The 27,623-nt window shown below is 43.9% G+C and overlaps 1 protein-coding gene across 2 annotated transcripts in view; it reads right to left on the bottom strand.

Moving 5' to 3' along the window:
- Positions 1 to 27,623, bottom strand: part of LOC142311318 (proton channel OTOP3-like) — a 99,381-nt gene that overhangs the window by 37,589 nt on the left and 34,169 nt on the right. For both annotated transcript variants that reach the window (XM_075349630.1, XM_075349629.1), the window contains exon 4: positions 26,121 to 26,179. In XM_075349630.1, coding sequence (XP_075205745.1) covers positions 26,121 to 26,179 — 59 coding nt within the window. The remainder of the gene's footprint in view (positions 1 to 26,120; positions 26,180 to 27,623) is intronic.

Raw genomic sequence — 27,623 nt, 5'->3', positions numbered from 1 at the left:
CACATGCTCCGGGCAAATGACAGCACGTGACTGGCGCTTGTCGCGCTGCCATTGTACTGTATACTGTACTGTTCAGCTCATGAAATATGTGAGCAAAAACAAAAGTGCTGCGCTTATATTTAAAAAAAAAATGTTTACCTTGCACAAAATTTATAAAACACGTGTTCTATTTTGAAATATTTAGTGCAAAAATGGCAAAAAATACCATAGGACATGTTACTTATGAAATGTTAACAAATTGATCAAGGCCATAGTCCCCTCAATGTCACTTCAAAAATGAATTGGTCCCTAAAAAAATAGGCTTTGTAAATTTTGTTATAAAATAAAAATGTTTCAATTTTCATCAATGATACCAGAAAAAAATGGACGTTAAGCAGGTGAAAAAAGTGTTGAACAGGTCAACAATTTTCTAAGTGCATCACATCTAGTATAATGCCCTACAGCTATCACATCTAGCACAGCCAATCAGGAAGAAGTATCACAGCTACTATAAAAGATGAAGGCTGACCAAGAAGTGCCATTTGATGCTTATACTGTGTAGAGATAGGAGGTCAGAGCGCACATCTCATTTGACATAGGAATAGGAAATTCCACTGAGGGATAAAAAAAAATCTTTTCTTGTCTTGCATTTTTTTGTAAAGTGGCTGCTGGGTTTTGTTGTATTTTTTTTAAAATCTTTTAACAAAAGTTCACAGTTTAGTTTTTAAAGATATTTTTTCTTTGTCCAATTTATCAATCGGACAATTTTACACCCCACAACCGCATTTCATGATGTGCATTATCATTTGCGGTCGTGAACATACTTGTAGCTACTTCTCAACTTAGCATTCTAGGGATATGTAACTTACGTGGCATTTTTATGAAATTAATAAAATTAGAATAAACAATAAAAAAACTAACATCTTTTCCCTTTAAATGGCAACCAAAGTCCCTAAAATATTTGGGAGTCAAAATCTCAGTAGATGTCGCAAGCCTCTATTCTCTGAATCTTTGTTACTGCTCTACATTCTGCTGAGCGAGACCTTGAAAAGTGGAGTAAACTTCACTTTACTTGGTTTGGAAGGATGGGTGCGATTAAAATGGACCTCTTGCCACGTTTACTATATGTCTTCCAAACCCTCCCCATCTGCCTCCCGGCATCCTTCTTTTCTTGCATCAATAATGCGATTAATAAATTTATCTGGGCATCTAACAGTCGCAACTGTTCCTCCAGCTACTCAGTAGTCCTCGGAACGCGGGAGAAGTCGGACTCCTCGAATTCTGCCTGCATAGTATGGTCTCTATGGGAATATGTATACTCGACCTATTCCATCTCAGAGGCGAGAAGAGATGGGTGGACATAGAATATGACATACTCAGATACAGTCCTCTGGTCCTTATATGGTCTCAGCCTGCTATACCAGTTTCTTACATAACACCCTCCTTACTTATCAAAAATCTGGCCTGTTTCATTAGACAGGGTTCTAGGCTCTTATCTCTCTCTTCGGTTCCAAGTCCTCTCATCCCTATTTACGACAACTCGTTTTTCCCAGTGGGGCTTAACAGAACTACTTTCCTACATAAACGTCAAACTGATTGCCCTATAATATTTGATTTTTGTTCCCCGTCCACAATTATACTCATCATCGACCTTTTTCAGAACTCCTGAACCTCTTCATATGCGTGGTTTTTATGCAAACAATTGCAAAGCTACATGAGATCATTGTCCCCTCAGGAAAACGTTTTTTTTTAGGTCACTTATGCCCTTTGAACTACTCTACTTAATTAAGGACCCTCAAGAACATACCATTTCACTGTTGTACAAAACCTTCTTAGATGGCTGGATTTCACAGGTGGATCCTCCGATTTTTTTCTCCAAGTGCGAGGTCGACTTAAGCAAGTCCCTGTCTGAGGAGGACAGGTCTAATCTCTTGCTACACAGAGGGCTTCTCTAAGCTTTCTGACCCAGGAGAGGGGGTATAAGATCTTGTATCAGTGGTACAGATGCCCCTCGACTGTGCATGCAATGTTCCCTTTGACCCTGGACACCTGCTGGAGATGTCTGCAAGACAGAGGTTTGTATATACACATCTGGTGGTCATGTGAGTCCATTAAAGGCTTTTGGAAGGCAGCGTTTGACCTTATTAATCTGCTCTCAACACGTAAAAGGAATCCCTCTCCTGAACCTTGCTCTCCTGTTGCTTTACAATTTCTCAATATCTTAGTTAAAAAAAAAGCCTGCTCCGACATGTCCAAGCTGCGGCGCGTCGACTGATACCCAGATTCTGGAAGCAGACTCAGATCCCCTCTCGGACAGATCTGTTAGCAGATATGAATGATCTATTCAGAATGGAGGAATTGGTGGCCCAGGCCACAGACACCTTGGCTACAGTCCCTGACAAACGTTCTGTCACTTATCCATGTTATGTAAATAAAAGCTTATAACCTAACTTTAAATTCATCTCTTGGTTTCATAAATTACTCTTTTGAAAGCTGAAACCCTCCAAAATTTGGTTGAGGTTATGAAAATAAAGTTACTGCAAAGTTGAAATATTGATAATTTAATTAACACAGAAAGGTCAGATTTTTGCAAGATATAAGTTTTGTCGCCTTGTCATATAATGCACCCAATTCTAGTTTTCATCCTCACCTGTGCTCACTAAATGATCAGTTAATTAGTGGCTGTGTATAAAAAAAAAAACAGCACGCCAGACCTTCAGTTGAACTGCAACTTGACCTCTGACAACATGCCAAAAATCCACCCTGCGACCAAAGCCTTGATTATCAACAGTCTGAAGACCAGATCCACTGCAGAGGTGGCTGGCACCTTTAATGTGTCTCAGCGTCAAGTACAAAGAATTAAAAAAAGATTTGAAGAGACTGGAGATGTTTTTGACAAGCCCAGGTCCAGCAGACCTCACAAGACAACTGCTCAGGAGGAACGTTTGTTGGTTAGAAAATCCAAAGCCAGCCCCTCTTCCACTGCAGCAGAGCTCCAAAAGGCCTGGTCACCTCAAGTCCCTCTGACAACTAGAACAGTTTGAAGAATTCTGTCTCAAAATGGCCTCCATGGTTGAATCAGTGCCCAGAAGCCAGCACTAAACAAAAGGCAATTAAAAAAAAAGTATGGCATTTGTCAAGTCCCACAGCCTGCAAAACAGATGGCTGCTGGAAAAGTGGCAGAAGGTGGATTTCTCTGTTGAATCTTCTGTTAAATTACAACACAGCCGCCGCAAATACAGCAGGAGACCTACTGGAGCCCGTATGGATCCAAAACACATCCAGAAAACAGTTACGCTTGGTGGTGGAAAGATCATGGTCTGGGGTTACATTCAGTATGGGGGTGTGCAAAACATTTGCAAGGTGGAAGACAATATCAATAGCCTAAAATATCAAGAATTATTAGCTACCTCTTACATTCCCAATCATAAAAGGGGTCAAATTCTGCAGTAGGATGGGGTTCCATCACATACATCCATCTCTACAACAAAGTTCCTCCTGGCAACGAAGATCAAGGTGCTCAAGGACTGGCGAGCCCAGTCACCAGACATGAACATCATTGAGCATGTTTGGGGTAGGATGAAAAAGGAAGCTTGGAAGACAAAACCAAAGAATCTAGATGAACTCTGGGAGGCATGGAAGACTGCATTCTTTGCTATTCCTGATGACTTCATCAATACATTGTATGAATCATTGTTGAACCGCATGGATGCAGTCCTTCAACCTCATGGAAGTCACACAAAATATTAAATATGGCTCTAATAGCGCCACAACTTCATTCACCAATGTTATGCAACATATCTATGTATTAGAAGTTAATTATTTGTTTGAATTTCACATTACTTTCTGTTGGCGACAAAACTTTTGTCTTGCTAAAATCTGACCTTTCTGTGTTCATTAAATGATCAATATTTCAGCTTTGCAGCAACTTTATTTTCATAAACTACACCAAATTTGGGAGGGTTTCAGCTTTCAAAAGAGTAATTTATGAAACCAATGGATGAATTTAAAGTCAGGTTATAAGCTTTTATTTACCTAACATGGTTAAGCGACAGAACTTTTATCAGGGACTGTAGAGTCCTCAATTCGTGGACACACTGGATTTTATTCAGTGAATCCCCTGACTGAGATTCTTGATTAGCTGGAGGTGACTGAGGACGGGCAGGGACAATCCTCCTGCACCTGGAGGGGTGGCCTCTCGTGTGTGACATGTGTTTTCCTTCTGCCTTTCATTTTGTTTTTCCCCTATTTGTGTAAATCTATTGTTCCCCCAAGAACGTCCCTCTCATGTCCTCGTCTACTTTCCCTCCCTTTTTTCTTCGACTAGTCCTTTCCTTTCTTTCCTTCTCTTATTTAGTTTTCCACACATCCTTAGCGGAATTCTATACTTTATATTTATTTTTGTCACTTAAAAAACAGCTTTGGCCTTATAATTGTATGCCTTATGTCTTAAAATGAAATGTTATCTTTGTTGCAATGGTTGTATAATATTTTTGTTGTTCTATGCTGACGTTTTGAAATAAACCTTAATTTGAACTAAAATATAAAAAAAACCCAATTATTATAAAAAAAAATATCAAAGGAAGGTTTTTCAAAGGTTCTAATAGTTGAATTTAAAAATCATAGGATCCACAACAATGATGCTGGCTGTCACCGCAAATTAATTTCCATGCATGTACCTGTGTCGCCCCCGTGTCAGCAGCCGGGCTGCTCAGATCCGGATCTGCGGTGGGTCGAGGGGTGTCCGGACCCGGGGGTCGTGCGGCCACTCGAATTAAGGGAGTATTTACAGGGGATGGTGAATTTACAGTTCGTGACGCCACCCGTGGTGTGTGGTAAGGTTGAAGTACCACCGCTGCTGTTGGGGAGTATCCGGGGTGATGACAGGGGCAGCCAAGTGTTGCGACCCTCCACAGGTAGGGGGGATGCCCTGGGACTCGGTGAAGAGGTTGAGAAATGCCGTTGAGGGGTGGAAGGGTCAGTTGTGTGCTCACTCAGTCCATGAAGCTGACACTGACAACTTGGTAAACCAAAGTTCTGGACACCGCTGCCACTGAGGGGAGCTAGTTTGGGTCCCGTCCCTGATGGTGTTGCCTGATGATCTGTGACCTTTTCCCTGGCACTTAGTCTGCTTCTTAGTTGGCCCCGGTAGCTTGAAACTAGTTGGGTCCCGCTCCCCAGTGTGGCTAACTGTGGGAGCTTGCTCTCAGGGTTCACGCTTGGGATTTCCTGGACCGTTTTAGTGGAAAGTCCTATCCCGCTCGTTGTGCTAGTACTCCGATTTTGGAGTGGGTGGAGAGTGGATCTTGAAGGCTCCGTTCTCGTCGGGTCAATTGTAAGGTTGCCTGAAGCTACTCCCTGACCTAAGGTCCACGTACCCCGTCATGCCCTGGCCCCAGCCCGGTGATGGTACAAGGGGACTAGCTCCTACCAGGCCCAGACCAACGTCTACTACCTAGTAACTCCATGGAGTCCAGCTCCTGACCTCCTCTCTCCTTCACCTCCAACACTACACTGGCCTACTCTTAACACTCCTGTCCTCCACTTAACCAACCCCCCAAGTGGGCGACCCTATTCCACTCAGGCCGTCCACTGGAGTGTCTGGTGAGTGTGGTGCAGAGTGTTCCTAGGATTTTGATTAGCTGGTTTTGGCAACACCATTGCTTAGGGACCCGTAACCAAGGAGGAGGTGGATTTGCACAGAAGGGCAGATTGCACAATACCCTGTGATGACCTGATAGGTCAGGGCGTCACATTCCCCCTTGGTTAAACGTAACTCGCCCCCAAGCTACAGGACATCAGAGGTTTATTTTTTTTTTCTCAAACTGTGAAAAGTAGAAAAAGAAAGAACATTTTTATTTAGACAGGTTCATCCCACCATAGGGAGGTTAGTACTTAAACGTTACAGGAAACTTTATGAGTTCATCTCTCCAACATTGGAACGCTACCGGTTTCAGTAGTAGCGGAGGCACAACCTTCTCCGTTGCAGCCTCGTCCTGCAACAGTCCAGTCCCAATGTCCCGGATCCCATTAACCCGCCACCCAAACAACCTGACCCCCTGCAAACCTATTGTGGGTCCGTGACCAGGTTAAGGTCCCGGGCGTTGTGATAGATGACTCTGTTGGGCACAGGAGGTGCAACTATTTACAAAAACACAAGTTTGTGTTGGTCACAACCAGTCCTGTGACCGTGGTCCATTTTTACTATATATACTTAACGCAGTCTATGTACCGGGGTAAAACTATAAGAAATCTTCTCGTAAATCAGGTAATTTTCACTCTTTTCATTTAGACCCGGTTGATTAGGTGTTTATCTACTAACATTTTCTATATGAAAAATAAAAATAATAAACTTTGAAAAACAACAAACGAAGGCACAGATACCTAACACTTTCTGCTAAAACATTAAACTACTGGAACCGCTCATTGGGAGGCTGGTAATTGACAGCGGCGGCTGGCACAACCTGCTCGTTTACCATAGCGAGCCGTTTCATATCAAGGGCGTACCAGCCCCGTTCACTCCAATGCCGAGTGTATCCAGCTACCTCTCCTGGCTCCAGATTATGGCCCGGGTGGTCTCTCGGGAGGTGTTGCTCTATATATCTTCGGGCAACGAACACCTCCTCGGAGAGATCTGCTTCCCATAGGAAACCTCACCCTCTTTCAGGGTTGAACCGCCTTACAAGGCGCCTGCGCCATGGCCCCCTGACGTGGAAAGTGGCCTTCCTCAGGTGTTCTTTCTCCCTCTGTGCACGGGCAACTGCTTCCCGCTGTCTTTGATCTGGAGTCGTCATCTTTGGTTTCAATCTTGGGTGTTGTCATTCCCAGTAGGGGGCGTCGGCATCCGGCCTCGGCTTCCTAGCTGGCTCTGGCTTCAGATGCACTCTTGCGGCCCCTACAGCCGTTGGGTTGCCTCGTGGCAGTGGAACTGGCAGCCCTCCAGGCTCCACTTCCGCCTTGGTTAGCAGAAGAACTGACTGCTCCGCAGACGGGGTTGCAGAGTCCGGGTGCTCCGCCTCTGAGGACGGGCCCGGTGATGCGGCCGAGTCTGGTCTGGCCGGTGTCGGGGTGATCACTGTCGTGACCAGGTCAAGGGACGGAACCGGGGTTTCCGCAGCTGGAGTTTCACACAAAGGCACTGAAGGCTCCGCTGCCGGGGTGGAAGTAGGCAGTTCGGCGTCCGCCGAGGACGGGGTTGGTGGCGGTGGAGTGCTCACCGAGAGCGGGGGCGGTCCACATCCCACAGCCGCATTGGCCGGATTAGGGTATTCAACAGGGACTGGGTAACCGCTTACCCCCTGCTCGCGTGGGATGTCAATCTCACGGGTTCGCACCGCCATCGCCAGGCTCCTCATCTCCTCCCTCCAATGGTCAAGTATAAACAGGAACTGCATCCGCATTCTACTACACAGCTGCTCCGTTTCTTGTTTGATCCAGGTCGCGGTCCCGGGAACAGCACGTTCCGGTGACCAGCTCTGCTCCACCATCTTGCCTCTGCGCTGTCCAGGAACGTTATGGCAGAGTCCTGGAGTCCCTGCTTCTCTTCCGCTGTAGTTACATTCCGTCACGCCCCCTCGGTTTTCACTCAGTACTCCTCTCGATGCTGTGGCCCTCTGGGAACTTCCGGCTCCAGCCTCACACGCAGGACGAAGGGCGGGGCTTCTGCTTCATGCACTTTCGCGGGGAAGATGGCGTTTTTAGCGCGAAAAGAAGGCGGAATTGGCGGGAACGGGATCTTGACACGCGGATTTCGGTCTTCAAGGCGCACATCACCCAGGTAAGTGGGTCTTGCTTGTATCCTGTTTGTGACACCAGGAATTTCGAGGTGTGCCGCCCCCAAATCAGCAGCCGGGCTGCTCGGATCCGGATCCGCGTTAGCTCAAGGGGCGTCCGGACCCGGGGGTCGTGCGGCCACTCGAATTAAGGGGGTATTTACAGGGGATGGTGAATTTGCAGTTCGTGACGCCACCCGTGGTGTGTGGTAAGGTTGGAGTACCACCACTGCCATTGGGGAGTACCCGGGGTGATGACAGGGGTAGCCAGGTGTTGCGACCCTCCACGGGTAGGGGGGATGCCCTGGGACCCGGTGAAGGGGTTGAGAAGTGCCGTTGAGGGGTGGAAGGGTCAGTTGTGTACTCACTCAGTCCATGAAGCTGACACCAACAACTTGGTAAACTAAAGTTCTGGACACCGCTGCCGCTTAGGGGAGCTAGTTTGGGTCCCGTCCCTGATGGTGTTGCCTGATGATCTGTGACATTTTCCCTGGCACTTAGTCTGCTTCTTTGTTGGCCCCGGTAGCTTGAAACTAGTCGGTCCCGCTCCCCAGTGTGGCTAACTGTGGGAGCTTGCTCTCAGGGTTCACGCTTGGAATTTGCTGGACCGTTTTAGTGGAAAGTCCTATCTGCCTTGTTGCTCTAGTACCCCGATTTTAGAGCGGGTGGAGAGCCAATCTTGAAGGCTCCCTTCTCGTCGGGTCAATTGTCAGGTTGCCTGAAGCTACTGCCTGACCTAGGGTCCACGTACCCCGTCGTGTCCTGACCCCAGCCCATGATGGTACAAGGCCGCCGGCTTTCCTCCACGACAATTCCGTGCCCCTTGTCATGATCCCCTGTAACCAGGGGTCCAGCTCCTAGGCCCAGACCAACGTCTGCCACCTAGTAACTCCAAGGAGCCCAACTCCTGACCTCCTCTCTCCTTCACCTCCAACACTACACTGGCCTACGCCTGACACTCCTGATTTTCCCTTAACCAACACCCCAAGTGGGCGACCCTAGTCCCCTCAGACCGTCCACTGGTGTGTCTGGTGGGTGTGGTGCAGAGTGTTCCTAGGATTTTGATTAGCTGGTTTTGGCAACACTATTGGTTAGGGACCCGTTACCAAGGAGGAGGTGGATATTGCACAGAAGGGCAGATTGCACAATATCCTGTGACAACCTGATAGGCCAGGGCGTCAGATACCTATGTAGCAACCTATTTTTTAAGGGATAAATAATGGTTTGAAAAGGGTAACTATTTTGTTACAGCATTTTTAGGTGGTGTTCCTTCCTCCTGACATTTTATTTCATACGGTTCTTTTTGACCATGTGTAATTACTCCGCTTTAACCCAAAATTTGCTAATTATTACAGTAAATCAAGATACTGTATTTAACTGCACACTTGTTTAAAGGGAATCTGTCAGCAGATTTTTTTTCTATATTATGTGATAGCACCATAACATAGGAAAAGAAAGCCTGATTCCATCCATGCATAGCTTAATGGGCTGCTTGGTGTATGTTTCATAGACTGCTTATCTTCTCTGATGGAGATGTAGCAGTGCTAAGTGTTAAACTGTATATAAGCCAGGAGACCTTAGTGAAGAAGGGATGCCCAGCTGAAGGACATTGGAATTGGGGTAGCGGCCACAGCGGCAAACCTGGACCCCTGTGGCTTTATATCTGTAGGATGCGGATAATCCAGCCTTCCCCCTACTTTCCTGTAGCCTCTGTTGAAGAGAATAAGGTGCCATCTGTAACTCACTGAAGAGCTGGTTCATTGTAAAGAGGAAAATGGAGAATGTATAACTTATTTCAGGTGTGTGATTTTATCCGAATATAAAAGAGACGTTCTTCTTAAGCCTTGGACTGTTTTCTTTATTACAGGTAAGAAAAAAAGGCGGTATCACACAGTATGCAATTCCAGAGGTGAAAGCACTGGACTCAGAGGTACTAATACTACAACTTCGCACTATCACTCACTCAACACTATGTTCTATAGTGTGTCAAGGCACAGAAAACGCAACTCTCGCGCATGGCTACCACATCAGGAACGTAGAAACTACAACACACGTGACACATCACTGGATTCAGGCTCTCCTGACCTAAATAATGTTGTTTTCAGATTAAATAAGAAAAATCTGTGGACAACTTTCCTTTAAATTGTTAAATTAGACATACATACCACACAGTTATTACATGTAGACTGTTGTTCATTTATCCTTTTCTGTCCATCACATGAACCCTACATAAAATTTTTGGATGATTCCACATTTTTTCTGGTTTGGCTAAGTATGGTAACAAAATTTTGGATGCTAATTCAATATTATACTTGTGTAAAAAAAAAAAAAGCATGTTAAACCAAAATGTGGCTTGGGCAGTGTATGTGGTAGAATGATAGGAAAAAGCCCTACAGCAATACCACCGCCACTGCTGGCAGTAGCCATCCAGGCAGTTGTTCCAAATGCATATCACACTGGCCTTCTGTGCCAATGAGTACAACCTCTGACCCCTGATGATGCTTCGTTTGAGTATCCCAGCATGCACTGGGATTTTTAAATGAAGCGTCAGCACACAGGAAGTAGGTAAATAAAATAGAATAGCGGTCAGATAATATAATTAGGGAATCTATATATATATATAATTGCCTTATTCTGTCTGTCTGTCTTGCTCCAAAATGACGTCATTACTGTGACAACCGTCGCATTGGCCGCTCAACTCGACCCGCCCTGCCCCCCGCACACTTTGCCCACTCGGCCACGCCCACCGCACACTTTGCCCGCTCGGTCGCATCCCCCGCACACTATGCCCGCTCGGCCACGCCCCCCGCACACTTTGACCACTTGGCCATGTCCCACACACTTTGCCCGCTCGGCCACGCCCCCCGCATACTTTGTCCGCTCGGCCACAGCCCCCCACACACTTTGCCCGCTCGGACATGCCCCCCGCATACATTGGGCACCTATACACCTCCCCCCAGGACTACTCCACCTATTAGACACCTCCCCCAGGACTACTCCACCTATTAGACACCTCCCCCCAGGACTACTCCACCTATTAGACACCTCCCCCCACAGGACTACGCCACCTATTAGACACCTCCCCCCCAGGACTACTACTCCTATTAGACTCCTCTCCCCCCAGGACTACTCCTCCTATTATCCTCCTCTCTCCCCAGGACTACTCCTACTATTATCCTCCTCTCTCCCCAGGACTCCTCCTCCTATTATACTCCTCTCTCCCCAGGACTACTCATTCTATTATACTCCTCTCCCCCCTGGACTACTCCTTCTATTATACTCCTCTCCCCCCAGGACTACTCCTCCTATTATACCCCTTCTCTCTCCAGGACTACTCCTCGTATTATACTCCTCTCTCCCCAGGACTACTCCTCCAACACACACACTGCACAAAACATACCTCCCCTCAAAACACACACACGCACCCCATACCCACACACCCACAGAAACCGTGCAACACGCACAGCACCACACACTCACAATGCTGCAGACACACAGCGCTCCACAAACAACGCAACACACACAATGCAACACACAAACAACACCGCTCTCACACACCCCCACACCCAGACAACACCCAGAACATTTACAGCGTCCTACACAAACACTTGGCAACTACACACAACAACATCTATATATATAACAGAAATCATACATTAACTACACAATAAATTCTAGAATACCCAGTGCGCTAGAATCGGGCCACCTTCTAGTTTTTAATAAAAGCAAATTAGAAATTAGTTTCAATTATGGACCTATAAAGATAGGGATTTAGATAAAAGTTTCTTTGGTCTTGGAAAACCCGTTTAATGTTGTACAGAGCGGAATTTCTATTTCGGCAATGAAACCTGTTTCTGTACTTACCCACAGTTCATTAAACCAAAGCACCTCAAGTTCTAAGGAAGATACTACAGCAGAACAACTTCTTTTAGTTAATTTAGTGAAATAAATTAAGCCAGACTTTGTTGTTGGATGACATGGGTCCAGAGCAGATGGAGAACACGATTTTAATGCCTAGCTTTATCGTTGATTCTGTAAGCTGCGGTGGTAAGGGCACTGGCAGTAGTAGTAGCCATTTGAGCCAGGGAAAGTTTGAGGTGGAAATCAGGTAGGAGGGCAAGGAGCTTAAACCTATTAACACACTGAAGAAACTGTTACCCAATTAAGGATAATCATGATAATGTTTTTGTGGTGAACAAGACCTGTGAACCTGACCTGGGTGCTGAGGAGGTGCAGGCATCAGAGATTGTTGTGGACATACAAGTCACCAAAAAAACTGGGTCCTACTGTGTTACATTTTTTTTGTTCAACGGGTTATTTAATTTCTTTCAGCTCAATGGGTGTCATAATGGTTTGAAAGTACATGTTCACAGAGGTGAAGAGATGAAACAGCAATTTAAATGACAATATATCAAGAGCAGTTACCCAGTGTTTGAGAAGGTTGGTAGCTTGGTAATGTTAAAATATAACCTTTAATATACAGATTAAAACGAGGGGATGTGAGACAAACAAAGCATATAATACCCTTAAAAAAGGGTCAGAAAACCAATGTCAGTATGGATAGTGAAATCCACTATGACAAAATGGATGCCTCTGTATGAATTCGGATTAATGTAATAAACCCCACTTATTACAAGGTATGTAAAGGTAGAAATGGAACAATCTCACCGGTATGGTGTCCCGGTCCGGTGTAGATATTCATAAGAGGATGCTGGATCTCCAGGGGGAGCTAATATGTATAGCTACACCATACCCCTTAATTGCTGACCTGCAAGTGGCATGCTCGAGAGTCTCCCTACGCGTTTTGTTTACGCCAGTTTGCTGGCGTCTACCTCTGTTCAGGAGGCATTTTTCTATTGTGCTCTGTTCTAAATGAAGCTCCCCTGATGAGTCTGTAAACGAAACGCGTAGGGAGACTCTCGAGCACGCCACTTGCGGGTCAGCAATTAAGGGGTATGGTGTAGCTATACATATTAGCTCCCTTTTGGAGATTCAGCATCCTCTTATGAATATCTACACCGGACCAGGACTTCATACCGGTGGGATTGTTCCATTTCTACCTTTACATACCTTGTAATAGGGGGGATTTATTACATTAACCCAAATTCATACAGAGGCATCCATTTTGTCATAGTTTCACTATCCACACTGACATTGGTTTTCTGACCCTTTTTAAGGGTTTTATATGTTTTATATGCTTTGTTTGTCTCACATCCCCTGTTTATAATCATTATATTACAGGTTATATTTTAGCAATTTAAATGATAAAAAATGTAACAAATTAGGCACGAGTAATTTCGGCTCCTTGGAAAAAATAAAAACAAGAAAAATGTTTTTATCTCCATTCCTGCTACTATGTGTAGTAATGTACAATTTATAATGCCAAAAGATGTGAAAGGTCATTTTAAAGGAATTTAATTTGGTTTGAGGTCTGTACTTTGCATAGACCATTGCAACACCTTAATTCTTTTATGTTTCAGACAATTCTCATGAAGGTTTGCTGGAGTACTTGGGATTATTGTCCTGCTGCATGATTCAGTTTTGGCCAAGCTTTAGCTCTTGTATAGATGACCTCAAATTTGACACTGGAAATCTTGAGGAGTTCATGGTCAACTTATTGTCTGCAAGGTATCCAGGTCCTGTAGCAGCAAAACAAGCCCAAATCATCAACCTCTACCACCATGTTTGACAGTTGGTATGAGGTCTTTAAAGATGAATTTTCTAGGGCATTCACTACTGGGAAGATTGTTAACTGTCTTTAACGTGTTCCACTTGTAAATAATCTTTCACACTGTAGAATGGACAACAAATTGTTGTCAAATGGCTTCATAACCATTCGTAGATCTTTAGCATTGTGTTAACATAAAACACTATTTAGTTCACAGATGATTTGCTAGATTGTATAATTTTGTGGCAAACTCTCAGGCAACATGTTTCTACAGTTTTCTGGAGTAATTTATTACTTTTTGGTGGCTTTAGTATTTGCGCCTTATTCTCTATGTTTTGTGCTACTTTTTAACCCCTTTACCTCCGGGTGATTTTCTGTTTTTTATTTTAGTTTTTTCCTCTCCTTCTTCTCAGAGCCATAGCTTTTTTATTTTTTCCCCCAATATAGCCATATCATGGCTTATTTTTTGTGGGACGAGTTGTAGTTTTGAATGACATGATTCATTTTACCTTATGGCGTACTGGAAAATGGGGAAAAAATCCAAAGGAGGAGAGATTGTGAAAAAAGTGAAATTCCACAATGATTTTTTATTCACCATGTTTACTATATAGTACAACTGATGTATCAGTATGATTCCCCAGGTCAGTATGAGTTCATAGATACCAAAAATGTATAGTTTTACTTTTATCTAAGTGGTGAAAAAAATTAAAAAATTTGTGAAAAACAAAAATTGCGTTTTTGTTGCCATTTTCTGAGACCCATAGCGTTTATCATTTTTCGGGATCTGCTGCTCAGTGACAGCTTTTTGCGTCTTGAGCTGACATTTTTAATTATACCATTTTTGGATAGATGTAACATTTTGATCTCCTGTTATTGCATTTTAATGCAATGTTGTGGTGACCAAAAAAAAATATCGTAATTTTGGTGTTCCGAATTTTTTCACATTACAAGGCCTGCCGATGGCAGCGGGTAATAATGCAATTCCTGCTGTCACCCTATAAATTGCAAAGTCAGTGTTGGACAGCTCAATTTAAGGGGTTAACAGGGGTGGGTGGATCGATGGATGTTAGTTGCATATGTTTCCTGATCAGATCAGCAGACATGTTCTGGGATTACCTCGGGTTCACTGCTGAAGCCCGCGGTAAGCGGGGGGACATAACCAATGACAATAGTATTGTCATGAAGGTGTTAAGTTCTCAACTTTGCTTATACAGAAATTTTAGACAATTTCATACCCAATGTAGTATTTTTTCCTTTTGGAGGAGATTTCAATTTGGGGCATTTTTGTAACTTTTTAAAAGGTTTTTAACCTTTGGTGCTGAAAAGTTGCAAAAATCAGTTAAATGCATAAAATAAAGCGCATTTTTAATTTTATGCCAAATTCATGAAGAGCATGTACTATTTTGTAGAATTTTTTGCCAAAAAGTAAGTGAATACCACAATAGAATAAAACAAAAGCGACTTCAATAAATAGCCAATGGTGAATCGAGCTATTTGTTTTTAGTGACCAGCATTGGGTCTCTAGGGTTTCCATCTTCTGTACATGAGCACAGGAAAAAATATTTTATTTTAAAAAACACTCCCCAACTCCCTCGTTCACCAATTTATTAAAAAACAAACAAACCATGAGGATCAGATGTAATCCACAGAATCAGAAGTAGTCCAATAATGGGATCCTGCAAGACATAAAAAAAGAGAGGTTAAATAAATAAAAACAAGACAAAGTCCATCGTTCACTACTTTATTAGCTCCCCCCCAAAAATGAGATTCAATGTAATCCATTGCGAATAATGATCCATGACGTCCGGCTTTTCTTTTGTGGATCCTATGGAGCCTGATTCAAGTGAACAAGGCTTCATAGGTCACCCACAGTCATTTGTCATGAGCGGTGATGGCAGTAACTCACTGCTGTCAGCACCTGTGGTAAAATCTGGGTCTGTCACTGCCCTCCGCGATACCCTGCGAGAGGGGTGAGGTCATGTAAGGTTATTGACACCATCACTGCTTTTGCCGGATGTCATGGGATCACTATTCACAATGGATTATGTCGAATCTCCAGGGTTTTTTTGGGGGGTGGACTTAAAAAAGTGGTACAACAGAGACTGTGCATTGTTTTTATTTATTTAACCTCTCTTTTTATGTCTTTCAGGTTCCCATTATTGGACTACATCTGATTCCGTGGATTACGACTGATCTTCATGGGTTTTTTTTTAATAAATTGGTTAATGAGGGAGTCAGGGACTGTTTTTTAAAATAATTATTTTTTCCTGTGTCTGTGTTTTTTTAACTTTACACTTGAATCCTGCTGTCAATTCACAGCTGACATCAACTCCCAAAGAATTGTTACCACACCAGGACAATTGGAGACAACTGGGCAAAGTGTCAGAATTGGTGCAAGTAAGGGATGCCCACTTCTGGGGTGGATGCAGGCTACTATTTTAAGGCTGTAAGAGGAACCAAATAACCATGGGCCTTCCCAGCTTGATAATACAAGCCCCCAGTTGTCTGTGTTACGTTATAAAAATATATTTATTTATTAAAATTGTGTCGTCCTGTCTTGCTGAACTAAGGCGTGACCCGGAGTAGTACAGCAAAGTCACCACAAGATGGCAGCAGAGTACTCAGAGAGCCGAGTCAGCAACAGGAAGTCAAATCAATGTACGAGGGGTGAACGAACTCAGGGTCAGAAGCAAGCAAAGGGATCAGGAGCCGAACAGTAATAGAGAAAGTTGAAGGGAGAGACAGAGCCAAGTCAGGGACAGGAGTATAAGTCAAGGACCGAGAAGTTCAAACTACAAACAAAGGTATGATGGGGCTGGGAGAAGACAGACAGACACAGGTTAGGTGGGAGAGGGTGCATGGCAGGACAGATCGGGTACCTCAACAGAGCCAGCTACACACACTATGAGACATAGACTATCACTGGCGCTGAACCAGAGGTGCATCACCCAGATATAGCATCTCGGAAACCAGAATGAGGCAGGGAGAAATTAACCCCTGACATGACCAAGCCAGAGCTGGGAGACACCACAGCGGCAGAATCTGGCCTGGATCATGACAGCACCCCCCCTCTCAAGGGGGGGGGCACTGGGCCCCAGGGTTCCCAGGAAACCATCTATAGAAGGCACGAACCAGTCGATTAGCAAGGACTGATCACACCGGAACCCAAGATGGATACTCTGGTTTGTAACCTTTCCAATGTACTAAGTACGGAAGCGAGCTAAGGACAATCCGAGAGTCGACAATGCACTCAACTTCATATTCTGTCTGACCATCCACAGAAATGGGAGGGGGAGGAATTGGAACCTCAGCTGAGGAGGGGACAAACGATTTGAGATGAGACTTTTGAAACACATTGGGGATGCAAAATGACTGTGGTAAGCGCACACGAAAGGCCACAGGGTTGATAACCTTGACAATCTCGTACGGACCAATAAACTTGGGACCCAACTTAGCGGCGGGAAGTCTTAGACGGATGTTTTTAGTAGTCAACCACACTTTGTGCCCCACTTAAAAATTAGATCCTACAGATTGTCCCTTATCAGCACAGCTCTTCTGTCTGCCTTGGGCCAACCCAATGTTCTTCTGTACCTCCCTCCAAACTTCCCCCAGCCTTTGAACTGCCGAATCAGCCCCTGGACACCCAGAATCCAGTCTAGAAAATTCACCAAACTGAGGGTGGTAACCGTAATTACAGAAAAATGGGGTGGTGCCAGTAGACTGATTGACTCGATTATTGAAAGCAAATTCGGCCACGGGCAACGAAGAACACCAATCATCCTGCTGAGATGAAGCCAGACACCGTAAAATCTGTTCCAATGACTGATTCTCTCCATCTGCCCGTTGGTCTCGGGATGGTAGGAGGAAGAGACGGTTAAGTCGATACCTAATCTTTTGCAAAATGCCCTCCAAAATTTAGACACATACTGCAACACTCGGGCCAACACAATGTACATAGGAACGCCATGCAACAGCACAACTTGTTCAATAAAAAATTTAGACAGTGTTTCTGCATTAGGTAGACCTGCCAAGGGAACAAAGTGCACCTGTTTGCTGAACCTCTCCACCACCACCCAAACAACAGTCTTGCCATTAGAAATAGGTACATCGGTGATAAAATCCATAGACAAATGAGTAAAGGGTCTATTCGGAATAGGTAACGGTACTAATTCGCCAGCCAGTGATAATGTCACGCTGCAATAAGACGTGGCCTGGAGTAGTACAGTAGAGACACCACAAGGTGGCAGCAGAGTAATGTCACGCTGTACTAAGACGTGACCCGGAGTACTGCAGCAAAGTCACCACAATGGTAGCAGAGTAGTCAGAGAGCCGAGTCAGCAACATGATGTCAAAACATTGTACGAGGGTTGAACAAACTCAGGGTCAGAAGCAAGCAAAGGTGTCAGGAGCTTAATGGTAATAGAACATTCCGAAGGGAGAGACAGCTCCATGTCAGGGACGGGAGTGTAAGTCAAGTACCAGGAAGTCCAAATTACAAACAAAAAGTATGACAAGTAGGACAGGGCTGGGAGATGATAGACAGACACAGGTTAGGCAGGAGAGGGTGCACAGCAGGACAGACTGGGTACCTAAACAGAGCCAGCTACACTAGGAGACATAGACTATCACTGGCGCTGAACCAGAGGTGCAGCACCAAGATATAGCGTCTCGGAACCAGAGCAAGGCAGGGAGAAATTAATCCTTGACATGACCAGGCCGGAATTGTGAGATACCACAGTGGCAGATACTGGCCTGGATCATGACATGTCCCCTCTATTTTTGCTAAACAACCAAGGTAAAGCTGACAGCTGAGGGATGATATTACCAAGCAGGGAAGGGCCATGGATATTGGCCCATTCCAAGCCTGATTTCAGCTCCCAGCTGTTTGCTTTACCTTGGCTGGTTAGCAAAATAGGGGGTACTTCAAATAATTTTTTAAAATTATTTATTTTTACAGTACATTTGCAGTTATCACGCTTGGGTTAGGAGACAAGCCAGTCAGTGGGAGAATTGCAGGAATACAGCAGAGTGACTACAACCAATCACAGACGCACACAGGGTGGGTGAGGGAAGTTGTGAATATACATTTTGTTTAAACAGGGGGCCTGTACAGCAGTCTGCAATCAATCACATTTGATGTCACAGATGGTGGGTGGGGGAAGTAGTGAATATGCATTTTATTTAAACAGCGGTCTAGTACAGCAGTCTGACTGTTGTCTTGTCTTTGGTGAAACATGGTATGTATAATTGTCTTGCTCCTACACCCATTTGCATCCTTTTACAACTAACCAAGCCCTTACTAGGACCATATTACTGCACTTACATTTGGGTCTCCATTGACTTTTAAGGGGTCCAGGTTGGGGTTCGAGTTTGGGTAAAGTCCAGGTACCCAGACTGATATTTGGAATAAAATTTGTCCGATCCCGGACATCCACAGGTCCGCTCATCCCTATTGATAATAATACCAAGAATTACCTATGCCAGATCTTCACAGTATGATTGATTGCTCTCAGTGAGAGGAACAAAATTAAAATTTTGTAGTTGTGATACCTTTTAATGGCTAACTAAAATAAAAATGAAATATGATGTTATAAAGCAAGCTTTCGAGACATCTCAGGTCTCTTCCTCAGGCATGGTATGATCATGCCTGGGGAAGAGACCTGAGATGTCTCGAAAGCTTGCTTTATAACATCATATTTCATTTTTATTTTAGTTACCTTTTAATGGCTATCACAACTACAAAATTTTAATTTTGTTCCTCTCACTGAGAGCAATCAATCATTTTTCAGCTGGCTAACACGGTACCAAAACCTTTTTGTTTTAACAGATCTTCACAGGAAACACTGATCCAGCTTCACTGTGCATGGTACTACACCTCAAGCAACAGCACATAAAGGATAGACAAAGGTTTCCAGCATCCGAAGTTGAAAAACTTTTAAAACTTCATTTTATCAAAGGACTTAAAATCAAAATGAAGGTAAATAAATTCAGAAACACATGGTCTAAATGTTTTGAACCCACAAAGGATTAATAAATATATGATTTGCTGGTAAATTCATAGGACATGTATTTCTAAATTTTGTATCTATTTATCTTTGCTATAATATTATCTTCAATATGAATCTTTATACTTTATCTTAATTTTGAATTAAGTTTTAAAAGTTTTAAAAGTTTTTCAACTGTTGATTCTGGAAACTTTCATCTGTACACTATTTCCATTGTTACTTAAGAGTCGGCCTACATATTCTACCATGGACCGCACCCAACTTACCAATTATCATATACGGGAATGGGGGGGTGGATACATTGCTTTTATTACTGCAACCCAACCCATTTATAGGAGACCTGTCATGCTGAAAAAGCATTCTAATCATGCAATAGATAGTAAAACTTGTATCTTACTAATTTAAAGAAGACCTTTAAATTGTTAAATTGGCCACATCAATGAATAGCTGCAGAGCTGAAGAGAATCTATTTTTGTATTTTATAATTTATCACTTCTGTTGCAGATATACTAGTTATTAAAGATTAGATTTAAATTTATGCTAAGCTACACTAAGGGCGTTAACAAAGATTTGTCTCTGGGGGTATGTAAAAAAATAATTTTTGCCTCCAGAAAACCTTAAAAGACTTTCTCTGTGTGAGACATGTCATGACACACAGCTTACTCCCTCCAGTAGTCTTTGCATCTACTGTGTAGCGTTCGGCAGAGCTATATGTCATTGCAAACACTTCTAACAGCTTTCACCTCCTAGCACTAAGTTTTGGGAGAGGCAGGAATATAGCAGAACTTTGTATGGTTATAAACACCTCTTGCAGATTGCATCTCAAGGCCCTGTTAGCCTTGCTGTACACCCACTCTCACCTCATTGACTGCAATGAGATGAAAGCTGGTAGAGGTGTTTGCAATGACACATAGCTCTGTACTCTTCATAGGAGGAGAAGAGACTATGGAGTAGTGTAGGCTATGATGAGTCATTACATGTGTCACACAGAGAAGGCTTGCTCTAAACTCTCGCCTCTCTCCCCCTACATGATGCCTCCTGTTTATGATTACTCAACATCATGCAGGGGAAGAAGTTCTATCTACCAGTGACAAAACTCTGCAATCTGATGTTTTATTCCAGAGAAATGCAAGTTTGTCTTAATATGTAAATGTCCTGTTTAGATCTATGGGCCGCATATGGTAGTGAGGCGTTTTTTGCTGGGAGGTGTAGATTGGATGCATGAATATGGTGAAAAAAATGTCAGCATCAAATCTGCATCTCTTGGCAAAAAACAAAGTTTTCTACCAGGAGATGCAGGTCTGTGAACTCAGTGAGAGTTCATTGAGGTCACCTGGGGTCAGGTTATCTGCGATCATAGGTGGAAGTCCGTGGCAACCTCCATTTGTGACCGCAACTAACCTGAGTGATGTCACAGCTCATCGCACCTCAGTCTCTGCCTGAACCTCACAGCGTTCGGTCATGTTCCATGATCGTACGCTGTGCCTTCAGTAACGTAGCCGAGCTGAAATCGTCATGGGTCCTCGTGTGGATTACGTCGGACCTGCAGGGATGTTGTGGGGGTTAATAAAGTGGTGAAAGAGTTTGTGGTTTTGTCTTTTATTTCAAATAAAGTATTTTTTCAGTGTTTGTGTTTATTTACTTTCACTTACAGATTAGTAATGGGGAGGTCACAAAAAAAACCTGCCACTACTAATCTAGGGCTTATTGGCAGCTGTGGGCTGTAATTAACCTCTTATTACCCCATTTGTTACCGCACCAAGGCAATCGGTAAAGGCCGCTTTACATGCTGCGATCTCGCTAACGAGATCGCTAGCGTGCATACCTGCCCCCATCGTTTGTGCGTCACGGGCAAATCGGTGCCCGTGGCGCACAAAATCGCGCGGAACCGTCACACTAATTACCTGCCGAGCGACGTCGCTGTGACCGAGTAACCACCTCCTTTCTAAAGAGCAAAGTCACTAAGCGGCCACCCAATCGAAGCGGAGGGGCGGAGATGAGCGGGATGAACATCCCGCCCACCTCCTTCCTTCCTCATTGCCGGTGGCCGCAGGTAAGGTGAGGTTCCTTGTTGCTGCGGTGTCACACATAGCGATGTGTGCTGCCGCAGGAACGACGAACAACATCGTACCTGCAGCAGCAACGATAATTGGGAATAGGGGAGCATGTCAATGATTAGAGATTTTGCACGTGTTTGCAATGGTTTTCCATCGCACGTAGGTGTCACACGCAACAACATCGCTAACGCGGTCGGATGTGCGTCACGAATTCCGTGACCACAACGACATCGCTAAATCGCAGCATGTAAAGCGGCCTTTAGAGTCAGGTAAAGGGCTAGGATTGTCGCATTTAATGGATGCGACAATCCTGGGCGATTGCAGGCTGCTATTCTTAGACTGGGAGCTCCCAATAATGTGAGCCTGAGAATACCCCACAGCCTGAGAATACCAGCCCCCAGCTGTCGGGCTTTATCATGGCTGGTTACAAAATTGGGGTGGACCGCACATCTTTTTTTAAATTTATTTCAATACCTTAAAAATGAAAAAGCTGCATACAGTTCCTTTTATTCTAATACACAGCCAAGATAAGCGTACAGATGGGGGCTGCAACTTGTAGTTGTGGGCTTTATCTGTGCTGGGTATTAATATGGGGGAACACTACGCCAATTTTTAATTTGTTTATTTTTATACCACGATAGATGCACACAGGGTCTGTGATTAAAAGCAGTCAGCTAACAAGATGACACTCAGAGTGGGGCCGCGTCTGACTACAACCAGTCACAGATTTCGGTGGGTGGGTAAAGCAGTACAAATGCATGAGCCTAATGAGCAGGCCGGAAGTGAATGGGCAGCCGCTGCACCGGAACCTTGGCAAGTATGGCACACCTGTTCCTATCCCCCTATCCCTTCTACTCCATTTTTAATCGCTGTATTCTGGTCCCCATAGAGTTATATGGAGACCTGTGTTCGGCCAGATATCCAGGATCAATTCTAGACCGGAACCAGATTGTTTTTAAAATCCAATTAAGTCCGCCTGTTCTGATTATCTGCGAGTCCGCCCATCACTAGTAATAATAATAATAATAATAATATATTTATTCATTTATATAGCGCTGTTAATTCCACAGCGCTTTACATACAATGGCAACACTGTCCCCATTGGGGCTCACAATCTAGGTTCCCTATTAGTATGTTTTGGAGTAAATAAGATAAAGATCAGTTCTGCTGAGTATGATTTTAGCTGTCAATCATCACATCTCTCATGCTGGTAATGCGCCCTTACATTTAATAAACTGCAAAGGCAAATTATTGAGGAGATCTGTCTCCGGCCCATAGATTTTAACAGCTCATTTACATATCAAAGGGAACCTGTCATCAGAAATTTTGCAATAAACCTAAAAGATTCCCCTTCTGCAGCTCCTGGGCTGCATTCTGGATAGGTTCCTGTTTCTATTGTGCCCCCTTTGAGACCAAAATAAAGACTTTATAAAGCCTTACCTTTTCCTATGCAAATCTTTTTTTATAGTCATATGAAAAAGTTTGGGCACCCCTATTAATGTTAACCTTTTTTCTTTACAGCAATTTGGGTTTTTAATACAGCTATTTCAGTTTCACGTATCTAATAACTGATGGACTCAGTAATATTTCTAAATTGAAATGAGTTTTATTGTACTAACAGAAAATGTGCAATCCGCATTTAAACAAAATTTGACCGGTGCAAAAGTATGGGCACCCTTATCAATTTCTTGATTTGAACACTCCTAACTACTTTTTACTGACTTACTAAACCACTAAATTGGTTTTGTAACCTCATTGAGCTTTGAACTTCATAGGTAGGTGTATCCAATCATGAGAAAAGGTATTTAAGGTGGCCACTTGCAAGTTGTTCTCCTATTTGAATCTCCTATGAAGAGTGGCATCATGGGCTCCTCAAAACAACTCTCTAATGATCTGAAAACAAAGATTATTCAGCATAGTTGTTCAGGGAAGGATACAAAAAATTGTCTCAGAGATTTAAACTGTCAGTTTCCACTGTGAGGAACATAGTAAGGAAATGGAAGAACACAGGTACAGTTCTTGTTAAGCCCAGAAGTGGCAGGCCAAGAAAATTATCAGAAAGGCAGAGAAGAAGAATGGTGAGAACAGTCAAGGACAATCCACAGACCACCTCCAAAGACCTGCAGCATCATCTTGCTGCAGATGGTGTCAATGTGCATCGGTCTACAATACAGCGCACTTTGCACAAGGAGAAGCTGTATGGGAGAGTGATGCGAAAGAAGCTGTTTCTGCAAGCACGCCACAAACAGAGTCGCCTGAGGTATGCAAAAGCACATTTGGACAAGCCAGTTACATCTTGGAAGAAGGTCCTGTGGACTGATGAAACAAAGATTGAGTTGTTTGGTCATACAAAAAGGCGATATGCATGGAGGCAAAAAAACACGGCATTCCAAGAAAAGCACTTGCTACCCACAGTAAAATTTGGTGGATGTTCCATCATGCTTTGGGGCTGTGTGGCCAATGCCGGCACCGGGAACCTTGTTAAAGTTAAGGGTCGCATGGATTCAACTCAGTATCAGCAGATTCTTGATAATAATGTGCAAGAATCAGTGACGAAGTTGAAGTTACGCAGGGGATGGATATTTCAGCAAGACAATGATCCAAAACACCGCTCCAAATCTATTCAGGCATTCATGCAGAGGAACAATTACAATGTTCTGGAATGGCCATCCCAGTCCCCAGACCTGAATATCATTGAACATCTGTGGGATGATTTGAAGCGTGCTGTCCATGCTCAGCGACCATCAAACTTAACTGAACTGGAATTGTTTTGTAAACAGGAATGGTCAAATATACCTTCATCCAGGATCCAGGAACTCATTAAAAGCTACAGGAAGCGACTAGAGGCTGTGATTTTTGCAAAAGGAGGATCTACAAAATATTAATGTCACTTTTATGTTGAGGTGCCCATACTTTTGCACTGGTCAAAGTTTGTTTAAATGGGGATTGCACATTTTCTGTACAATAAACCTCATTTCAATCTAGAAATATTACTCAGTCCATCAGTTATTAGATATATGAAACTGAAATAGCTGTTGCAAAAACCCAAATTGTTTTAAAGAAAAAAGGTTAACATTAATAGGGGTGCCCAAACTTTTTCATATGACTGTATGTACACAGGGACGGGCTCTCTTGCATCCGTTAGTCGGCCTCCTGCCGCTTTACGCCGTCCCCCATCTCTCATTTCCATAACTGAGGACGCCGCCCAGTACTCCTGAGGTTTCGCGCATGCGCTGTTCCACTCTCACGGGACTGAGCACTGTGCACAGTGTGACCGCTGGTGACGTGATTGCGCAGGCGTGAGATTATGGGCAGTGCTGTGATTGTCATCAGCAAGTACCCCTCGTTCCCACACTTTCCCCTCTGCCTCCACTGTTCTGTGCAAGCACTGGCCAGATGAACCCACCTCACCTCTTACCCATCTTTCCCTGGAGCAGGAAATAGATGGGAGAAGTGGAGCAGCATAACGGTGGAGGCAGAGTGAAAAGCGCGGGCACGAGATTATGGGCGGGTACTTGCTGATGACAATCACAGCGCCGGCCATAATCTCACGCCTGCGCAATCACGTCACCAGCGGTCACACTGCACAGTGCTCACTACCGCAAGAGTGGCACTGGGCATGCGTGGGGACCTCTGGAGCACTGGGCGGCATCCTCAGTTATGGAAATGAGCGATGGGGGACGGCGTAAAGCGGCAGGAGGGCGACTAACGTACACAAGACAGCCCGCCCCCGTGTACATAAAAAAAGATTAGCATACAAAAAGGTAAGACTTTATAAAGTATTTATTTTGGTCTCAAAGGGGGCACAATAACAACAGGAAACTTGCTAGAATGCAGCCCAGGAGCTGCAGAAGGGGAATCTTTTAGGTTTATTGCAAAATTTCTGCTGACAGGTTCCCTTTAAGAAGAATGTGGATTTTTCTGGAATAAGACATTGGATCACAGATATTAAGGTATCATTTTGTTCAACTTTCTATTACCTGTGTTCCCATATAGATGGCTCGGGAGGGTTGATCCTACTTACAGTTTCCAGATTTTTTAAATCTAAACCAAAACTAGCACCTTAAGCAGCGCCTGTGCTGCATTCTACAAAGATGCATATTATCCCCTGACTCCCCCTGTAAATCCTTGGGACCAATCTGATGGGCGTCCTCAGTTAGAGCTCCTGTTCTTACTTTCGACGCTGATCGCTGCCCTCCTGAGTCATCCACGTAGCTGGGCAAAAACTTGCGCCTGCTCAGAAAACACACGGCCCCAGCAGTGGCAAGGGTGGTCTCAGCGCAAAATTTAAATAAAGAAGATTAGGCAAGCCAGGAGGAGAAAGCATTCTTGAGAACCCGACCCACAAAGTCCCGCCCCGATGCTCAAGACAGTGCATCAATTATGTCATTTCTGAAGGTTTGATAAAGGATTTTTCAGCAATCAAGTATCAAATCTCTAAACTAAAGGTATGATTTCAATGAGCACCCTAGCGCCAGTATGGCAGTGCCTATACTTTATATCTGAAAAACCTGCTGGTTGGTTTCCTATAAGTCCAGGGTAATCTTTTTAATTTTATTCCACAATATATCAGTTTTTATTCTAAATATCCAGCTCATATATGTATATATGTAATAATACTTTATTTTTCTATACCCACCTACTTATATTGTGTTGCACCTGGATGCAGTCCCTGCATGAAATCCACAGAAAAGAGGTCTGCAAAAGAAAAACATTATTATCTTCTAATTTCATGCCATAAAGGGGAATACAATGGTGAAACAAATAATTGATTGAAGATCACCATGTAACATGTAAAGTTGGCCATACAGTATGTCTATAAATCAGGAGCTGAAATAGTTACCAACACTTGTATTTGATGACCTTCGACTAACAGAAATATTAACATTTTCCTACAATTGCTCTCTTATCAATTGCTATTTAGGAGTGGATCACATCGCTATCTATTCTCATTTTACACTGGTTCTCAACTGGCTGTAAGAATTATGTGGTGCAGTTTGTCGCAATTCAAAGTATACGTCACTATGTCACTACTGTATATGAAGATATCAAGATTGCCAAATGCTCACTACCTTAGTTAGTGCATGTAGACGTAAACTTTGAATCCAGTGGATAGGTGATAATTTATTTAGCTCTTTAAATGGCCTTAATATCTTGGCCATATATCTACAAATGTAAAGTTGATTCAAGATCATACATAACTACATGCAGCGTAAATGTTTTGTAATGGAATCAAAACATGGTATCTAATTTTATTAATAGGTATATGGTAAGGGCTGGCGCCCCAACCCTTTGCACTTGGGCAAGTGCCGGGGCCCTGGACAAACAGTGGAAGTGCAGCACCCTGACTGCTACTGGCTTATGAATGGTAATAGGCTGGAAGCAGAGACCAGTGATGTCACCTGACACCTGCGGTCAGCAGCATTGATCTCCTGCATCACTGGGACACCACTCAGCAGTAAGGATGCTGTGCTCATCACACAGTGCAGGGAGGAAAAGAGAGAGCATGAGGGAGAGACTGCACAGGGGAAGAAGAGAAAGCATGGGAGATAGACTGTACAGGGGGAGCAAAGAGAGCATGGGATAGAGGCTGCACAGGGAGAGAAGAAAGAGCACAAGGGTGAGACTGCAATGTTGAAGAATAGAGAGCACAGGGGAGAGACTGCATAGGGGGAGAAGAGAGAGCACAGGGGAGAGAGCACAGGAGAGAGACTGCAAAGTGGAAGAATAGAGAGCACTGGAAAGAGATTGCACAAGGGAAGAGACTGCACAGGGAAAGAAGTGAGAGCACAGGGGAGAGACCACACGGGGAAAAGAGAGAGGGCGCATAGAGGAGATATCGAAGAGGGGGTGAAGAGAGCAGAGGTGAGAGAGTGCATAAGGGGAAAAGAGAGAGCGCACGGGAAGAGAGCGCATGAGGGGGGAATTTATTTATGTGGATTGTATTATTCATATAATATATATATATATATATATATATATATATATATATATACAACCTCTATATTATAATCATGAATTGTGGTATGTGTTAAAGGTACCCACTGGAACTCTTTTGCCCAGGGCCGGCCCTGTACATGGTTAATCTGGTATCCTCTCCTGAAGCAATCAGCAAAGTCAGTGAACAAAGTTTTTCTTATCT

Source organism: Anomaloglossus baeobatrachus, chromosome 5 (assembly GCF_048569485.1).
Source record: "Anomaloglossus baeobatrachus isolate aAnoBae1 chromosome 5, aAnoBae1.hap1, whole genome shotgun sequence".
NCBI classification, from domain to species: domain Eukaryota; kingdom Metazoa; phylum Chordata; class Amphibia; order Anura; family Aromobatidae; genus Anomaloglossus; species Anomaloglossus baeobatrachus.
Note: the sequence above shows the minus strand (reverse complement) of the source record. Positions and strands in the feature narration are given on the sequence as shown.